The sequence below is a fragment of the Lemur catta genome, chromosome 2 (genome assembly GCF_020740605.2).
Source record: "Lemur catta isolate mLemCat1 chromosome 2, mLemCat1.pri, whole genome shotgun sequence".
NCBI lineage: Eukaryota > Metazoa > Chordata > Mammalia > Primates > Lemuridae > Lemur > Lemur catta.
Genome location: NC_059129.1, coordinates 146,023,656 through 146,043,292, shown reverse-complemented (window position 1 = coordinate 146,043,292; position 19,637 = coordinate 146,023,656). Strand labels below are relative to the sequence as shown.

Genomic DNA, 19,637 nt, shown 5'->3' with positions numbered 1-19,637 from the left:
CTCTGTCACTGACCCACTGTGCCCGCCGTTCCCTTCTGAACCTGAGGGTTTGTGCACACTCTGTGCTCTGCAGCCCGGTGGGAACTGTCATGGTAAAGCCATTTTGCGCAGTAAGCACCAGCTTTGACCAGACACGGGAGGATTCGGTCCGGCGGAGCAGTTTCCGTGCCGAACGCCAGAGGGCAGCAGGGACCACGGCCCAGGGCCAGGACCACCATCGGGAGGGAGGTGTTGGCTCCGGTGAGCAGCTCCTGCTGCCACATCAGCTGGGCCCAGACCCTGGCCCACGGCCCCCTCCTCCTCCTGCAGCCTCTTGCCCCGCGGGCCAGGGCCAGGGCCAGAGCGCCGCGGCCCCCACCCGTCCTCCCAGACCCCGCCAGGGGCCCTGCAGGGACCCTGGAGTGTGGAGGGCAAGCTGGGCACTGGGGGCTCTCGGGAACAGGCAGGTTTCAGGCTGGGTCTGTCTCAGCCTCGGCCCCAGCACCTGGGGGGCTCGGCCCTGCCGTGTCTGCCCCTTCTCCCTCTGTCCCCCCACCCTCCCAGCAGGGGCCGTGGGTGCGGGGCTGTCTGGGGTGCTCTCGGTTCCCCTGGAGCCCCTGGGCCCTGGCGCTGCCCCGGAGGAGCAGGACGAGAGAGGGCAGAGGATGGGGTGGGCTCAGCATTCCTGGCCGGCCCCGGGTTCACAGGGGAGCCCCCACCCCCGTCAGCCCTGTCCAGACCCCCGGACACCATCCCGCTGCGTCTGCGCATGGCAGAGGGACGAGGGAGCCCTCTGGGGTCTCTCCTGTGAAGTCACTGATAGGGTGAGATTTCCACGCAGGGATTTGGGGGGACACAGATCTATGGCCCATGGCCTGTGGTGGGCAGACGTCGGGCACGTGTGCGAGGCAGGAGCCGGCACAGTCACCGTGGCACCTCCATGCCCAGGCAAGGCCGTGCAGGGGGGTCCCGTAAACGGTGCTGAACGAGTGAACAAAGGTGAGTGGGGAGTGTGGGGCACAGCCGCCCTCTGGGTCTGGGGGCCGCAGCTTCTCCCCCAGAGCCTGGGCGGCGGGCCTGGAGCCGAAGCCCTGCCGGGTCTCAGCTGGCCACCGGCCACCGCGCCCGCCCAGGCCTGGCTCCTGCCCCCTGGGTCACACTGAGGTTCACCCCCTCCCACGCAGCCCTTCCCTTGAACTTCTGGGAGACGGATGCAAGGCGTCCACGGAGGAGGGGGTGTCGGGAGACCCAGGGGCGTCGGGTCAGGGGACCCACACAGAGCGGACAGCTCCCGGCCCCCCACTGCGACACCCCCAGAGGCCAAGATTCAGTTTCCTCCTTCTCCACAAATGAAGTGTTTCCCTGCTTCTGCCAACAAAGCAAAGCCAGAGGGTGGGTGACAAGGTCGGAGAGGCTGGGCCTTCGGCCACAACAACGTGCTGACAGAGCCCCGCCCGCCCCGAGGTCCCATCCCCTCGGGCCCCACGTCCGACCTGGCCCATGAACGCCCTCCTGCCTGGGCAGACAGCCCGGCCCCGCACCTGTGGGCACCTGTGCCGCCGGGCGCCCGTGCAGGGGTCTGAGCAGCCTGCTCGCCCTGCCGGCCCCCGCTGCGCCTGGGTCTCCCGTCAGCGTTTCCCGCGGTTCCCTCGGGCAGAACCGGGTCTGTCAGGGCCTGGGAAGCCGTTTATTTCCAAGGGCACAGACGTCACAGAGCAACGGGAAGAAACACGATTCAGGGGACGGAGGCTCATTAGCACCTTCAAGCCGTCACACGGCCCCCGTGCGGGAGCGGGGCCGCCGTCTGGCCTGGCCACGCTCGACCTGCCGCGCGCGGGTCCCAAACCCCAGGCCCTGAAGCGTCTGTGCCACGTGCTTCTGGCTGGGGGACACGCACAGGAGCACCAGGAACTTTGCGTCACCTCCTGTAAAAAAAAAGGGGGACAACATGCAAGGGGACAAGAACGCCACGTGCGGAAAGCTGCAGGCAGAGCCGCCTGGGCCTGAGGGGCCGAGAGCCGCCTGGTGCCCTCGGGGGCTGGGGCTGCGGGGCTCGGGCGGTGGACCAGGTACCTCCCGTCCAGGCACCGGCGTCCAGGCACCCAGTGTCCAGGTACCCAGTGTCCAGGCACCCAGTGTCCAGGTAACCAGCATCCAGGCACCCGGCGTCCAGGTACCCGGCGTCCAGGCACCCGGCATCCAGGTACCCAGTGTCCAGGCACCCGGTATCCAGGCACCCAGTGTCCAGGCACCCAGTGTCCAGGCACCTGCCATCCAGGCACCCAGTGTCCAGGTACCCGGCGTCCAGGTACCCAGTGTCCAGGCACCCAGGGTCCAGGTACCCAGAGTCCAGGTACCCAGAGTCCAGGTACCCAGTGTCCAGGCACCTGCCATCCAGGCACCCAGTGTCCAGGTACCCGGTGTCCAGGTACCCAGTGTCCAGGTACCCGGCATCCAGGCACCCGGCGTCCAGGCACCCAGCGTCCAGGCACCTGCCATCCAGGTACCCAGTGTCCAGGCACCCAGTGTCCAGGTACCCAGCGTCCAGGCACCCAGCGTCCAGGCACCTGCCATCCAGGCACCCAGCGTCCAGGCACCTGCCATCCAGGCACCCAGCGTCCAGGCACCCAGCGTCCAGGCACCTGCCATCCAGGTACCCAGTATCCAGGCACCCAGTGTCCAGGTACCCAGCGTCCAGGCACCCAGTGTCCAGGTACCCAGCGTCCAGGCACCCAGCGTCCAGGCACCTGCCATCCAGGCACCCAGCGTCCAGGCACCTGCCATCCAGGCACCCAGCGTCCAGGCACCCAGCGTCCAGGCACCTGCCATCCAGGTACCCAGTATCCAGGCACCCAGTGTCCAGGTACCCAGTGTCCAGGCACCCAGTGTCCAGGTACCCAGCGTCCAGGCACCCAGCGTCCAGGCACCTGCCATCCAGGCACCCACCGTCCAGGCACCCACCGTCCAGGCACCCAGCGTCCAGGCACCCAGTGTCCAGGCACCCAGCGTCCAGGCACCCAGTGTCCAGGCACCCAGCGTCCAGGCACCCAGTGTCCAGGGCTCACAGGGCGTGAGGCGGGCCGGGGGTGGGAGAGGAGAGGTGGAATTCTGCCCCCTCAGTGCTGAGAGACCAGCTCGGGGGTTAACCAACTCTGTACCCAAGAGACCCACAGAGCACGCGGCACACGCGTGTATGCAAGGCGCCATCCCGCAGCACGGACACGCGAGGCCCAGCCGTGGCTCAGCGGCCGCCGTGTGACCAGAGCCATCTTGGGATCCACTGCGTAGGAACTCGCCCCTCGACTGGACAGGCCAGGCACACGCCACACCAGCCCCTGTGACAGCAGCGCTAGACCCGCTGACAGAGGGGATGGTCACAGGGACCTGGCTGAGAACTTCCCCACAGGAAGGGACTGGGGGCTTCCGGGACACGCACGGCAGGAGGCGTGTGCACACGCGGCCTCTGTTCTGGGGCCGTGAGGGGAGGGCGTGATTACCGATGGAGTCCTGGAGGAGGTGGGTGAGCCTGCTGTTCCGGTAGGGGACGTGGCCGCGGTGCTCCGACAAGGCGCCCAGGACGTCTGCGAGGGCCGCGAGGCTGCGGTTGATCCAGGAGGTCTCCCTCAGGGCCGGCCCGGTGGCCCCGGACACGCCTGGGAGAGGCAGACGCGGTGACACGTGCGTCCAGCCGAGAGCTGGGAGAACAGCCGGGCTTCCCGGGAGGCCGTGGCCGTGGGAGCCACGGTCCAGGGAGACCCGCCGGTGCACCCGGCCCCGGCCCGGGCGGGAAGCTGGTGCTGGGGGCCGAGCCCTCTCTCCGCAGACGGCCAGCGCCGGGCACGTTCCCAGACGGCAGCGCCGAGACAGCCAATCCGTCGGGACGTAACGGGACTTAAACCGACCACAGATGGGAAGTGACCTGTTCCCCGTGTGGCTGCCTCCATGTCCCCAAATCCAGGCCCTCTGCAGGCTCCCGCGTCCGCTCACCTGCGCACTCGCTGCCGGCCAGATCCACCAGCTGCAGCCTGGCGCTCGCCTGCTCCGCCCGTCCTGGGGGCCGCGGGGGCCGGGCTGGGCCACACACGCTGCTCCTCCTTCCTGCCCCCGTCGGAGGGTCTGGGCAAGGGGAGGACAAACGGGAAAAGGTGGCAAGAAGCTGCGCTTGGCCCCCCATCAGTGCTGAGAAGCTTCTGGAACTTCACCCTCGAGGCCCACACCCCGCAGGGAGGAAGGAACAGGTTCGCTTTGCGTCTCACTCTTGGCACAGACGGGAGCGGGTCGGGGTGATTGGCACAGACGGGAGCGGGTCGGGGTGATTGGCACAGACGGGAGCGGGTCGGGGTGATTGGCACAGACGGGAGCGGGTCGGGGTGACCGTCGCGGCTTCTCCGCGGGAAACAGGGAAGAACAGGCGGGAGGAAGCGGTTTTCTCTGTGGGGGCTGAACCAACGCCTCCTCTGTCCAAAGAAAACTGAGTTTTTCTTAGAAGGATCTGGTAATGACGTTAATTCAAATCCCAGTAAGAAAATCGACGAGCCCTTTTAGAAATAAATCCTGCAATCTCTACTGGATCTTCCACACAAGTCCTGACCGAAGCGTTCTTCACTTTGATATGTGTCAGTCCAGAATGTGTCATTCCTAAACACGCTCTGGGAAAGATGCTTTTAAACCCTAACACTCACTGTGCAAAATGTGGAAAATGCGCAAACTTTTAAAAAGAACACGAAGCCCAATCTCATCCCACCGCCCGTGGCAGCTGCCTTTCCCGTGTGCCTTGCTGTGGTAGAGACGGTCCCTGCTCCCCAGATGTCCCGTGCCCGGGTGAGGCTGAGGCTGCGGGTGGTGGTTGTCACCGCGGCTCCGTGACCTCCCTGCCTCGCCTGGGCCACCGCAGAGGCCACAGGTTTTGAGTGTCATGGTGACAAGGACGAGGAATGTCGAGTGCAGTGTGAGTGAGCGATGACTGTCACCGCCCTGTGTCCACACCCTGACCTGGTTTCCTTGTCACCACAGTCTGGCCCCGGCCCCGGGTCTCCTGAGCCTGCAGAAGGGCAGGTCTCGGGTCCCTCCCAGCCCGGCTGAGCCCCAGGGCTGGCGTGTCCCTCGGCCTGTCACTCCGGCGGCTGAAGCCCGAGACGTCCCAGGCCATTGCCACAGGCGTTATTTTTCTTACCACGCCGGGACGGCTACACCGGCTGTACGGTTTGTAACCCATGTTCACCCGAAACAGCACTGATGGAGCCACACGTGACAAACGCATCGTGTCCCATGGTGTGAACATGCCCGATTTTCTTTCCGTGTTGTGTTTCCCTGGCCAAGCGTGTCCCTCCCGCCCTCCCTCGCTCTTCTCCGCCTGGGCTCCCAGGGCCCCGTGGGTTCGGGTCCCAGGTCTCCAGAGAGTGTGGCTGCTGTCCCCTCCTGGGTCCCGTGAGATGCAGATGCTGCCACAAGGGCCCTGACCTTTGTCTCCCAAGTGGATTTTCCTGCTGCTTCCCACTGAGCACGGCGGGCGACTTACCGGTGCTGTCGGGGCTGAGGGCTGTGGTCACCGTCACCGTTACGATCAGGTGAGACCTGGATGAATCCCTGTGCACGAGGGTGGGGAGCCTCGCCCTGCGCCGCAGACCCCCACGCACCAGCCGCAGGAGTTCCGAGGCACTGCCCACTGCCCTGGGGACGACGGCAAGCGTCAGACACAGCAGGAGGGGACGGCCACCCCAACAGTCCGGCCAGCAGAGGCCTCTCGCCACAGCCGAGCGTGCCGAGTGCGAGAAGGTGCACGGCAGCCAGGCCCAGGCAAGGTGAAACGTCATCAATCGGGCTCTCTGCTCTGAGGCCTAATGAGCCGCTGCGTCTCTACCTGCCCCGAAACACTTGCCGGGTCCAAGGCTGCTGACCTGCCAGCACCCACCACCCCTGCGTTTGTCACCCCCTCCTGAGCGCACGGCTTTGTAATATTTTGCCCATCAAGTCGTATTTCTGCGTAAAAGTTTAATCTGTTTCCCCATTTTAGCTGACGGGACGTGACAGCTGGTCACAGCCCTTGGGCAGCAGGGGACGGCGTTCTGGTCCCAGTCTGCCAGTCAGGCGCTGAGAGTGTTGGTTACTTTGTGCAAACATTATGGTTAAATGTGCAGTTTCTTTCGAGCTTTTTGAAATATTAAAAATCGCCTGCAGGCCCTGGCTGGGCTGACTCGGAGACCCCAGGGCCGGCCCCCACAGATGGGAGCTCCCCTCACTCCGGGTTGCAGGTCCAGGCACATCCCATCAGCACACGCGTACACAGACACATGCGTACACAGACATGTGTGTACACAGACACATGCATGCACAGACATGTGTACACAGATACATGCGTATGCAGACATGTGTGTACACAGACACATGTGTACACAGACACGCATACACAGACATGTGCATATGCAGACACATGCATATGCAGACACACACGTACACAGACATGCATACACAGACATGTGTGTACACAGACACACACATATGCAGACACATGTGTACACAGACACATGCGTACAGACACATATGCACAGATACATGTGTATGCAGACACATGTGTACACAGAAACACACGTACACAGACATGTGTATGCAGACACATGTGTACACAGAAACACATGTACACAGACACATGTGTACGCAGACCTAAAATGTGTAGCGTGGAGGAGAACATGTAATTAGCCTGAGGGCCCTGGCTTTAATGTCTACATCACGTCTGCGTGGTCACACTAACGAAAGGTGACTGTTCAACACATGGAAGGTCGTGCGACACACGCTAAGCGCTAGGACGCACAAGGACCGTTCGCGGTGAGCAGCTCTGATCCGGCCAGCGTGGCTGGTCCTGTCTGTGCGTCACAGCGTCCCGGCCTCGAGCCCGCGAGCTACTCACTCACAGGTCGGGGGGGCTGCTCACTCGCAGGTCGGGGGGGGCTACTCACTCGCGGGTCGGGGGGGCTACTCACTCGCAGGTGGGGGGGGGCTGCTCACTCGCGGGTCGGGGGGGCTGCTCACTCGCAGGTCGGGGGGGGGCTACTCACTCGCGGGTCGGGGGGGCTACTCACTCGCAGGTGGGGGGGCTGCTCACTCGCAGGTCGGGGGGGCTGCTCACTCGCAGGTCGGGGGGGGCTGCTCACTCGCGGGTCGGGGGGGGCTGCTCACTCGCGGGTCGGGGGGCTGCTCACTCGCGGGTCGGGGGGGGGCTGCTCACTCGCGGGTCGGGGGGGCTGCTCACTCGCGGGTCGGGGGGCTACTCACTCATAGGTCGGGGGGGCTACTCACTCGCAGGTCGGGGGAGCGGCTTCCTTTCTTGTGTCCCCAGCTGCTGTCACCTCACGCTTGGCCCCGGACGTCACTGCTGGGCTGTCTTTGGCCAGAAGGTCAACAATGTCGTTGTTATAAACTTCCACTATGGAAACCTCAACCTCTGGGCTTGGTGGGTTTTCTGAAATAAGCCTGCAGGGAACACAGAAGAGCACAAACGCTCAGAGGAACCTCAGTGAGCCCTTAAAGGCCGGCTGAAAGACGACGTCCGCGTGAGGCCACCACAGCCCCAGCAAACGTCCCGCAAAACCACCACGCTCCACCCCCACCCTGCCCCCCCGGGGACCGAGACGCTGTCCTGGGAACAGTTGTTTTATCCAAGTTACATTTAAATCAGCTGCCCCAGCCATCAGCGCCTGGGATTCCAAACACGGCCGGCAAAGGCGCGGGAAGAACACGCGGCCCCAACTCCGAAGCCGCCACGGCCACACGGACCACAACACAGGCGGCAGAGACGCGAGCGCTCTCAGCACTTCTCCCGTGACGGCTGCACTTATGGAAAAGCTTTTTCTGTTTCTTTACCCCAGTTCCAAACAAGCCCTTCCTGTGACCTCCTTAAAACCTACGCAGACTCTTAACAAAACAGCTGCATATCTTATTCCGTTCCACCTCTTAAAGTGCTATGTGCTGACTGCGGAAAAGTTTTAAAAATAAAGATGCTACACTTAGAGGAAAAGAAAAAACAACCACAGCCCACAACAAGGCAAACGCTGCCGCTAACCCGGCTCCCTCTCTCCCCCTCCCTTTGGCAAACCCCTCCCAGCCTCAGCACCAAGGGACAGAGAGCAAACGCAGCCTGGGACTCTGGAAGTTACCCCTCTGTGACACGTGCACAGCGGAGTGACCTGCCCTGCCTGTTCCTCCCTGGGGAGGATGGCGGCCACACGGGCTGGCGCCGGGGGCAGGCGCTGTCTGTACTCAGGACAGAACCGCCTGGCTGCTCCTGTCCCAGCACTGCCTGGTGGCTTTTCATCCAGGTCTAGAAGAGCTTTGTCAACAACAAAGAAAATAAAAAGACTAAACTGAAAGAGAAAAGAAATGTCTCGTCTCCATAACACCCAGGAGTTGCTCTGAAAGATTTCCTGCTGTTCCGGGGCTGTTGGCTGCAGTCTGGGAACAGTGCTGGGAACCACAGCCCGAGAGCCGTGTGCGGAGCAGGGGAGCTGCACCTGCCGGCAGTCACCGTGCAGGGCGGTGGCCTGCGGCTCACACCCCACAGGGCTCCTCTGGGGTTGCAAGCAGGGGCAGGGTCTGGGGTCCCAAAGCAGACACTGACCCCCCCAAGGGCAGGCAACGGAGGCAGCAGGGGCTTCTGGCACCTTCCACAGTGGATCCTCCTGGGCAAGAGCTCCCCGCGCAGCCCCCACCCCGGCATGGCCGCCATCCCTCCTTGCACCCAGCCGACCCCGCAGAGGTACCTGAAGAGCTCCTCCACAGCTCTGGGGACGATTCCCACGTCACTGTGGGACTCTCCGCCCTTCGAATGTGGCCCCAACATGGTATAGCTCTTGCCACTGCCCGTCTGTCCGTACGCCATGATACAGACGTTGTACCTACACGCAAAGCACATCGGCTGGCAGGACACACGGGGCCTAGTGCCTCATCGGATGCCAGGAACAATTTCTACTTGTATGTAAACTTCAGTAGGTTCCGTTTTGTACTCGCCTGTGACTCCATTCCTCACACGCTAGGCTTTCGTTTCACTACAACTACTTTTTGCATAATCCGTCCCTGTTGCTGTTTCATTGCACAATGTTGGTTAAATTATATCCGTGCTCACTCACAGCGCGTGTCTCACCAATCCCTGACTCTTGGTGCTGTGATGTCCCCGGGGGCGGGGGTGGCTCTGCTCACCCCCCTGCCAGCTCAGGGCTCTCTCGGGGACGCCGGCCTGACAAAGTCCCGCCTGAATCCCCTCAACTTCACTGTAACTCTCAGGGCAGCCTTAGAGCTGCCTGATGCCAGTTCATCTTCATAAACTGAGGCTCACTGTATATGAGGTACGTTAAATGATAGAAAAGTTTGCATGTTTTCTTTCATTGTTCTAAAAGTGTTTTCCCCTATTGCATACAGAACTGATTCCTAGTGTCGTTAACTACAGTTATACTTAGGACAGTGACACATGTTTTTGTACTTTGTGATTCCAAGGGACTTTGGGGTTTCCTTGTGGGCAGTCAGCGCAGGTCCCCTTGGTCACGGCAGTACCCGCTGCCTCTGCGGCCTATGGCGTGGGTTCTGCGACCAAGCTTGTTGTGGAGAAGAGCCAGCAACAGACCCCCTAAATTTTCTCCCAGTGGTGTCACTTAGCCCAAAACATCAGTGGGAAGATCAGATCCATTTGAAAGAATATTTAAAATAAGTTTACAATATATAAAAATTATATTCTCAGCCATGAGATTTAAGATTTTTTTGGCTGCAAAGGTGCAGGTCAACCTGGCCAAACGCCAAGTTGGCTCCTGGCTCAGAGCGGGGGTCGGAGCCCTGACCACCCGTCAGAATCTCCCGGGGAGAGAACACGAGCCCCTCGCACCCTCAGAGGTTCTGATTTCACTGATGAAGCTTAACCTGGTGCCCCTGCCCCGCGAGTCAAACAGGTGATTGCTGTTGTCCTGATAAGATGATTCTGAGAAAGTGTTCAGACTGCTCCACGTGAAAATTGCACCTAGAACAGCGACACAGAAAGCGTCAGAGCCCAGGAGGCCTCGGTCTCCCAGGTTAACTGCTGAGTTCCACCAGAAAGATCCTGGAAGCCCCACGTCCGGGCAGCACTGGTCAGGGCCTCAGTCACCAACCCACGTGTTTTCCTTCCAGAATTAAAACATCTCAAGGCGTCTGCACGCAAACCCCGCTACACTCCAGAGCTCCCACCGCTTCCCTGCGTGCTACACGCGTTTCTTGGAGTCGGGATGTCTCCAACTGCAGCAGGCAGAGGGGGCTGAGAGGGACCCTCCGAACCACCCAGGAGCGTGGCCTAGACGACCTTCCCGGAGGAAGCTCAGGACTTAAACGAGCCCATCTGTTTCCTATTACCCTGCAAGGGCGACCCTGGCAAGGATCGTTCTAACCACAATGGCTTTTCTATTTCTGGAATCTGCTTACTTGAAAGATGCCCACTAAAAAAAGAGACTCCCCTATCATTTTCAGTGAATTTTTTTCAGATGGATATAAAAATCGCCATCTTCCGGAAGAAGAGCTGAGGCAGAAACTGCACAATAATTGTGGGAACGGGCCGGTCTCTGCACAGCACGAGGGCTCCCCACGTGGGCCCGGCTCGCCGGATGTCACGGCTGTGGGCACACGGCCCACGTGGCCGCCATCGGCAGTGCTGTGACGACGGCTTCCAAGTCCACAGAACTGAAATTCTTCAATACCCTCAAATAGAAAGTCTTGGCTTATGGTGTGTTAATCAAGTGCACAAACCTGGTTCCATTTATTGCTAAAGAAATATTCGTTGTTCCTCAATCATGACCCACGGCCTGTGAAATCGTCGTTGTGTCATCCGAGAGTAGAAGCTGATTCCCAAAGAAAAAGTCCCTCAATCTGATGTTAAAATTCCTAACAGACTTTTCTAAAGTTGTGAAATGTACAAGTAACCCAGGGGAAGGAAAGGCAGCTAGCTACCATCACAGCGGTAAGCCTAGACGCCAAGTAACTGAAGTCTATTTTGGAACCGAAGGTACATGTCCTCACTGAGCAATTACCTTTCAAATCATTTGTGGTCCCTTCCTGGGGGACAGGTGCTCCCCATTAGAGGAAAGCAAATGTGTCCTGGGCTCTGGCCGAATTGCTCCACGTCACATGAAATGCTCAGACTCACTGCTACATTCTCACTCTGCAGCAGGAATGAAGTTCACTTGTACTTAAATATAACTATAATAATTGGCCTTAAAAATACCTGAACTCACCCGTCTAACAGAGACGTGAGGAGGGGGCACACATCTCCAAATACCACGCTCTGAGACTCTGCTGGACCGTAAACTCTGAAAGATAAAGGGAAAATGATGCATGAATGGAAAAAGAAGAGAGCGATCTAGTGTCCGGACTTCCCAACGCGGAAACCTGGGGAAACAGTGTCCTGTGTGCTCCCGGGGAACCTCCCAGCCCCGTCAGGGTCCCTCCGCAAAAGGTTAACTTGTATCACTTTTCAAGCTAACAAAGTTTAAGGAAGAGTGAAGCTATTGCTTCCTCGGTTTAAGAAATGCAATAAGCAGAAGCAAGTTGTAAATGCTTAGACAGAAGGAAGGAAAAGAGAGAAGGAAGGGAGGGAGGAAGGAAGGGAGGGAGGAAGGAAGGGAGGGAGGGAGGGAGGAAGGGAGGAGAAAAGAGAATTATGCTGTAGCTAAACTAACCCCACAACAACAATGGAAAATGCACACTCTGGGTGACATTCGATACATAACATTTGATTTTAGGTTTGCGCTCTTGGAAGTCTGGCTCTCCTAGGCCCGGGTTAGTTCGGTAGAACTTACTGGGCACCATGGGACGGGACGTCTGCTGCACCAAGGGGATCCCGTGTGGGTCTGGGTCTCATGCAAAGGCACAGCTAAAGCTAGGCAGGAAGTGACCTCCAGGGAACGCAGTTTGCGGCCCAGCGTGAAGCAGGCTCGGGAGGCCCCTGCAGGGCGGACTTCGTGGCAGACCATGAAACAGACCCCAGTGGCCAGTCGTGTTTGAATCAAATGTGCTTTGGTGTTAACCTCGGCTTCCTAAAATACAGGTTTTGATTTAGCTGGACCCAAGTTTTTCTCTTCTTTCATTTTCGAAACACGTCACACTGCCCGGTTGACCCATGCCATCTCCCACGGGGGGACTCGTGTTCAGCCTCAGGAGGGGTCTCCGTACGGCGCTGCCTCGCACATTGTCTGGGGGCATTTTGAGCCACAGCTGTGCATAAGCAGCGTGGGGGAAGGGACCATATTTTAAAGGTCACCATTCCTAACCCCAGCCTTCCTCATTCTTTTTCTGCAGCTCTGCTAAGTACCAGAAAGCGCTACTCAAATCCTCGAACGCTTGATCCAAAGGGGACATTGGCTCAAGCTATTCAGCTCCTCCCTTTATCCGTGGACCAGGAGCTCTTCTTAAGTTGCTGTTTCTTACTTCCCACGTCACGTCCTGGATGTGTAACATAAGAGTCCAGGTGCGAGGATCGGAGGCGGGGCAGGGAGGAAGGCAGCAGCTTTTACAATAATCCATCCACCACCAACTCTAGCTGACGCCAGCTGGCCATCAGCCAGACACCAAGACTGAAGTAGGTGTCCTCATTTCTCGGAATTCAAGGTCAGACCTTGCCCCGGGCCCTGCAGGGCTCGTGTTCCAGTTGAGGACACAGCAGTGGAAGCAGACGTTACTGTATACGGTGCCAAACGCAGCCGCACTATTGCACATTCTACTAACCAAACCCCAATGCAAAAGTTGTATTTTTAATATGCTCTCTAAGTTTGCTTTACATGTCGTCTTGGGATGCACTCACCTGTCAAAATTATACATCTTATTAATGGGAGGGTGACCAGGACGATTGCATTTCACCAGGACTGTTTCCTAAGAGGAAAGAGCAAAACAACACGGTCAGACTCCGTAGGGCTACGTGCATTAACACCAAGCGGAGCCGGCACAGTGCAGCCTCTGGGCCAAGTCCAGCTGTCGGCTGGTTTTGTAAACAGTTTTATCACAGACCACGTGCGGCTGCTTCTCACTCACGGCGGAGTTGGGTACCTGAGACGGAGACCACACGGCCTGCAAGGTCTACGTTTGCTATTTGGCCCCGTAGAGAAAGAGTTTGCTGCCCCCGACACAGACAAGAAAGTCACATCTACTGAGAAATACGCAGCCGGGTTCCTCCATCTGCAACAGACCGAGGCTTCGACCGGCCGGAATCACTGACCCTCAGAGCACGTGGTGTTTCAGACGGGCGTAAGATTCCCAGAAGGCTAAAGCTGTCACATCTCAGACATCATTATAATTCAGTTATAATTGGCGGGACTGAAACATTTGATTTTAAAACCCATCAACTTTGTTCTTGCTGCGCTTTGTTCTTCAGCTACGTCCTGTGCAGGAGGAGCAAAAGCAATTTGCAGCAAGAAACACAGCCTCAGCTTAGTTTCACTTAAGCAAAGGAAAAAATGAACCTGGATTTGTTCCAATTCTAAAACAAAATGTATACTCACGACAAAGGGAGGTACAGGAAGAATTTTTTAAAAAATCAAAACCTAACCAGCAATTGAAGTGGATAATCCACATAAGTCACATTTGGTTTGTCCATAATAGTATTTAGAGGATGATACCTCTGCGTTTGTGTGTATGTGTGTGTATCTGCAATAATAAATACATGTCAAAATATCAAAGAAGTGACCTGTTTTGGGTTTAAAGACGCAAGGCGTGGGGTTCAACAGCTGTTTGTTCCAGAGGTGGCGGTACTTGCTCTTTGTTTACTGCTGGCAGCTCGCGGGCAGCTGCTGGAGGTCAGTGCTGCTGAACTGGACTCAGCAAGGGGTCCCTGACGCTGAATGCCGATGTCATCAGATAGTGAATGTCCACTGTCTCCGTAATCGAAGGTGAAATGCAGTAGAAATTGTAGGCGTGTATTTGGGTGAGGCCAGTCATGACAAAGTTATTATGTAGTAGCTTCAGCAGCACATTCAGCTGTGGACAAAGCCTTGGTTCCACCTGCGGACGTACCTTCGAGCTGTCCCCCCTCTGCCTCGTCTCCTGCACAGCGCCCAGCCCTGCCCCCGACGGGCCTCTGCCTGCTGTCCAGCTCCCTCCAGCCTGTCCTTGCCCCGTCACCGTAGCAATCTTCCTAAAGTGCAGATTAAACACGAGGGGAGCAGATGACGTCACTGAAGCCAAAGAAAGACTGTCAAGTCGGAGCAAGTGGGGGTAGCAGTATGCTACTCGCTGCCAAGAGGTGGTTTCAGTCCTTACTTCACGTTCCCGCCGGGGTGTTCCGGGCCGGTGGGCATCTGCTGCCCGACGAAGCCTTCGGGAGCTCGGACGGGGATGCGTCTGCACCCACAGTGACTCGGCACCGAAGGAGGAGCCGGTGGCTGTGGAATGTTCTAGCGTGTCACACAGCTGCAGTTGCCGAGATGCTGCATTTGATTAGGGTACGAAGATTTGTGAGCACCTGAACTCGGACACAGCTTTCAAGGATGAAGTTTATTTCTCCACTGAGTATTTATTGAGCACTTACTGTGTGCCAGAAACGGCTTCAGGAACTGCATATTCCGACGCAGTCATGTCCTAGCCCCTATATGACACAAGAAGCTCTTAAATTCTTTTCACACCCAAAACTCAGAAATAAGATGCAGGAACAAAAGCTCAGACCCAACCAGGACCAGTCCACAGACCTGGCTGCAAGGACAGACCTCCAGATTCCTGGCTGCTGGGCTGCATGTCCCCTGCTCCTCTCCTGGGGCGTGTTGCCACTGCTCTGTGGCCTGGTTGTCACTCTCCCGCCCCGCTGTGACCCCTGTGCTCCTGCAGCAACTGCACAGGACCCCCCAGGGCCCCCCCACTGCCTTCAGGTGCCTCAGTCTTAACCATGAAGAGAAACAGATGAAAACCACTGAGCTTCGCAGTGTCTGACCGGCAAGCTCAGGGGACACCACACAAGGAATGTAAGAACCTGTGAAAACAAGCCCGAGCCCGAAGGAGCCCCAAGCCTATTCAGTCTCATTCCACAGTGCCATCGCTCCACTGCAAACATCCGCAACGTTTCCACAAGCAAAGTTTAATTTTTCCAAACACAGCTTAAATGCTCTTTCCTGCCCGTCCAAACACCTCCTAATTCACAATGCTAAATACCCCAAATTCTCACCAGAAAAGGACTCATGTCCCCAGGCTTTTTAAACAATTCGACAGCATCATTCTTTTCACGATGGGAACTGCCCGTCGGGCCACTTTGCTGAAGAGGCCTCCGGGTCCAGACACTCAGGACCCACCTGCACAGCGGACCCCAGAACCCCTGCCCACCTGCCCACCTCGTGCAACTGCGAGGCTCACAGGGAGTAGCGCTGGGGAAGAGCCCGGCTCGGAGCTGAGCACCAGGAAGTCGATTTCCGCCCATTCAGCTGCCTCGTCATCCGGTTCCTTCCCTGTTGCCAGTTTCCCAGGACAGCTTGCCAAGGGTCAGACCGTAAAATCCCTCGTCATCAAATCTCAGACCTAAAAGCAAATTTTAATCCAACTGCCGCATTTCACAGAGAGAAATCTGAGACCAATGGGAGATATGAGAACCACATTCAGGGTGAAAACTTCTGATTCTTGCCTTGGTTCTCCTGGCGCTGTGCTCCGCCCTCCCAAAGCGGGTCTGCGAGCTCTCCAGGCCTCGAACCTCGTTCGCCAGAGCAGCGGCCACCACGTCCTCGCGGGAAGCAGGGGCCAGGGCGGGAAGCCCCGTAGTGTCCCCACAGGATGGGGTGTGCCCTCCCGCTCAGCAGTGTCTTTGGGGAACATCGTCCAGATACCCCCTTGGGGGTGGGCAGCATCTCCCTCTTCCAGAACACCCCCTGGACAGGCGGCTGTGGACGGGGGTCCCCTCCTGGGAGGAGTGTTGAAGCGCCACGGCCCACGGTGCCACCGCAGCCCCCAGGATGATGGGAAGGCTGATCTGTGACGCGGTCCGTGTGTTTCACAGTCGCCTCTGGGCAGCCGCTTACGGCAACATGGACAAATCTCAGCAAGACCGTGCTGAATGTGATAACCAAGTCCCCAACGCGGGCAACTAAAACCAGGCAGTGGCTTTCTGGGAGACCTCTAGGTAGGAAAATTTATGTGCAGGGGAATGTCTACAATGTATAAGTATTACTGATATCTGTGTCGATCTACATTTAATACCGACACTGTCAAAACAAGAGTCAAAACAGTGCTTACCTTAGACGAGGGGGCAGGGTGGGAGGACCACGGAGGGGGGGTGGGTTATTGCCGATGTTCTCACTTCCAGTTGGGTGACAGTCATAGACGTTCGTTATAGTATCAAATAAATATGCAGGCACAGCTGTGGAATCTTACTACGTCTCCACATTAAAAACAAACTGGAGCAACTGTGGGAGACGCCCGCAGTCCCCGGGCCCAGGCCGCTCCACAGATAAGCTGGGAGGGAAAGACAGGACAGGAGGGGCCTAAAGATTAAAACAGACTTAAAGGACACGGAATTAAAAAGTGGCACGACCACGATGCCGTGCTGAGGCAGGTGCACTCTGCGGGCAGACGACAGGGAGAGGAACCCAGGGGCTCCTGTGGAGTCCGGTCCCGTCACCCTGCAGGGAGCCGCGCGGGGAGCGGGTGAGGAAGGGGCTTCTGGCTCACTGACGACCCCTCCCTTGGCCTGGCCGGCGGTCTCAAGGGTGTTTGACTTGTGCTATTAATAACTCATCAAGTTACGCATCCGTCCTTGTGATTGTTTTGTATTGTTTTTATTTTACAATGGAAAGTTTCAAGAGAGGAAAACTAAGTAAGGAACTAAGTAAGGAAGGAGTGAGATCAGCCTGGCAGCTTCTCGATCAAACAGGAAGGTGTCCTGACCACGACCCCACGGCGGAACCTTGGGGACATTCTGCCGACTGAATGAGCCAGTCTCAAGGGACAAAGGCCATGTGGTGCCACTCACGCGAGGTCCCCAACAGAGTCAGCCGCACAGACGCAGGTGGACGGGTGGGTGCCGGGGCAGGGGTGGGGCTTGCATTTTAACGGTGAAGTTTCTGTTTGGGAAGACGAACAAGTTCGGAGACAGACGGTCGTGGGGCTGCACACGGCTGTGGACGTACTTAACGCCTCTGTGAGCGCTTAAAGGTGATCAAGATGGTAAATTTTGGGTTATGTGTATTTTACCACAACCAAAAAAATAATAAGTAAACAAAGGTGTGTCATGAACCCAGAACTGAGATCAATCCAAGTCTGTGTATCCGAGGTCTCATGAGGTCGAGCGGCTGTCTGCCTGCATGGCTGTCTGCCCGGTGGGGGGGGGGGGTCAGGCAGCCCAGGGAGGTCGGGTCTGCACCTGCTCAGCCCCCTGCTCCCGCACGAGACCTCAGCACCCCTGGCAGCCCACAGGCCCCGTGAGAGCCGGACCAGCCAGACGGCATTTGGGGAGCCACTAGCCCAGGGGCAGCGCATAAACGGTCCCTCTGTGGCTGTGACATGAGCACAGAGGAGATGGCAGGGCCTGTCCTGGCAGGGCGGGGAGGAGCCGAATGCCCAGGCCGCCTGCTCACCGCGGTCCTAAGAGGTCGCTCACCTCACTTTTCGGGAGTTTTGTAGGCATATGACAGACGCTCGATCTGGGAACTGCAGCTGCCGTCTGGCCTGTGCTCTGTCTCCCCTCAGGCCACCGACTCACTGCCCGGATTGCCACCAGGGGTCTGCGCTGGGGGCTGTTGTTTCTATTTGTTCATTCACCCCCAAGAGGTGGGTTTCAGTCCCTGGGTCTTGGCGTTGGGAATACAGTTCTGTTCATCCCAGTTGGACACATCTGATTTATTCAACCTCTCCTTGGCTCTTCCCGACAGCCAGGAGCTGCCGGAACATTCCCTCGCTCGCCCAGGCCCGTCCTCCCCGGGGCCGCAGCGGCACCTCCTCCTCAGCACCAGATCGAGCTTCTCTTGGTGTTATCAGCTTAGATTACGGGACAGACACCCCTCGGATGGCAGCTGACACCAAGTGCCAAGTGACACTTCATACATGTTTGATGATGACTTGGGGACAAGGCGTCTGGTGTCGCGCCAGTGATGACAGGGACAGGGAACTCCAGGCGCGCCACGCACGCACGTGCACAACGCACTGTCTTTGCGAGCACTCCGAACACGGCAGCCCTAAGTGACACCGTTTACTGCTCGTCTAAGGAGGACTCAGAGGACAAGTGTCCATTTCCTTTTTTTTAAAAGAGAGGCTGGAAGAATCTAATTGTTGATTTTGTGTGTGTTACTAATCAATGTTCTCACGTGGCTCCTGGTGCCTTGAGTCTCTGGTTCTATCATTTAGATTAAATTGAATACTCACGAAAGAAGAAAATATTAGGAACTTTTGCCATAAAAGCAATGTACTGCTAGAGGCACTACGCAAAAGGGACCATTTTCCAAAAGAGCTTCATACAAGCGCAGCCCCACTATGTGTGCACAGTGTGTCACACGTGACGCGCGGCCGTGACGAATGTCTCCTCTGAAAGAACAGAGGTGTCTTTTCCCGGAGCCAGGGGAGGGGGACAAATCCCTTCCATTCCCCAGGTTTCATGATGTGAAATGACTGACTGGCAGAACAAAAGAATAAAATATAAAGAATTAGTCTGAAGTAAATGATGGGAACCCAAAGATAGTTTCTTCCTTCAATCCTCATAACTCCTAAAAAAGAAAAAAAATCCAAACCTTCCTCTGACCATAAGTCTATCAAAATAAAACTTGCTATTATGAGAATTTTCAATTCTTTGAAATTGGCTCATATTTGTGAAACTAAACCTTGATCCTAAAACAGTTAGACCCAGAGTTTTCGGGCTGGGAAGAACACATTTCAGCAGCCTGGAGAAGCTGTTGTGTCACCTCTTAGCCCAGAACGCAGGTCTGCAGGCTGGCACGCCGTCTGCCGCTGCAGGGACAGGACCGCCGGAGCAGCCGGCTAGGAGCCCAGGATTCCCTATTGTGTCCACTCAGGTGACAGATGCGTGTCGAGAAACGGCCCCACCAGACCTGCCCCGAGTCCACAGGAGGAACAAGACAGAGCAGCCCTGGGGACGAGTGGCCCCCGGGGAGGGAGACGGAGCAGCCGGACGGGCCAGGAAGGGTCCTCACCGCAGGATCCACAGCGCTGGGAAGGATCCTGGGGAAGGATCCTGGGGAAGGATCACCAAGGGGTCAGAGACCAGGCAGGTGCCGTTGCCACTCGCTGAGTTGGGAAAACAGGAAGAGCCATCTAAAGAGAAAATCGAGAACTCCGATTTGGACGTTTCACGTTTGAGAAACGCTCGATCCGCGCCCAGACGTCCAACAGGGAGCAGGGTGTGGGGGGTGTGACCCCAGAGAAGACATCTGGAGGGGCCGTCTGCCTTTAGTCCACACGGCGGCCGCGCCCTGCGCCAGTAGAGCTGAGGGCTCTCGGCAGAGGCAGACACACAGGATTCGCGGGCGGGACTGAACGCACGCCGGGCACTCCATGTAAGCCGCGCTGGTGGCAGCGATGTCGCGGATGCCCGGGCTCCTGGCTGTGGCCGCCCGAGGGCAGGTGAGCCCGAGTTAATGGGAACAAGCAGTTTGTCAAGGACCACACGGACGCAGAGCAAAGAACTTTGCCTCAGGTGTGCCAAATCCATCGCTCCTGTTGACCACTCCAGAAACGTG

General features: G+C 57.6%; 1 protein-coding gene across 4 annotated transcripts in view; it reads right to left on the bottom strand.

Moving 5' to 3' along the window:
- Nucleotides 1-1,480: 1,480 nt before the first annotated feature.
- KIF25 (kinesin family member 25) overlaps nt 1,481-19,637 on the bottom strand; it is a 34,607-nt gene continuing 16,450 nt past the window's right edge. For 3 of the 4 annotated variants that reach the window (XM_045544731.1, XM_045544732.1, XM_045544733.1), the window contains 8 exons: nt 12,785-12,852; nt 11,220-11,294; nt 8,733-8,867; nt 7,273-7,446; nt 5,498-5,649; nt 3,967-4,095; nt 3,477-3,632; nt 1,481-1,904 (listed from right to left, as the gene is read on the bottom strand). In XM_045544731.1, coding sequence (XP_045400687.1) covers nt 1,750-1,904; nt 3,477-3,632; nt 3,967-4,095; nt 5,498-5,649; nt 7,273-7,446; nt 8,733-8,867; nt 11,220-11,294; nt 12,785-12,852 — 1,044 coding nt within the window. In that variant the 3' untranslated portion in view covers nt 1,481-1,749. The remainder of the gene's footprint in view (nt 1,905-3,476; nt 3,633-3,966; nt 4,096-5,497; nt 5,650-7,272; nt 7,447-8,732; nt 8,868-11,219; nt 11,295-12,784; nt 12,853-19,637) is intronic. The other variant, XM_045544734.1, reaches the window with a different exon arrangement.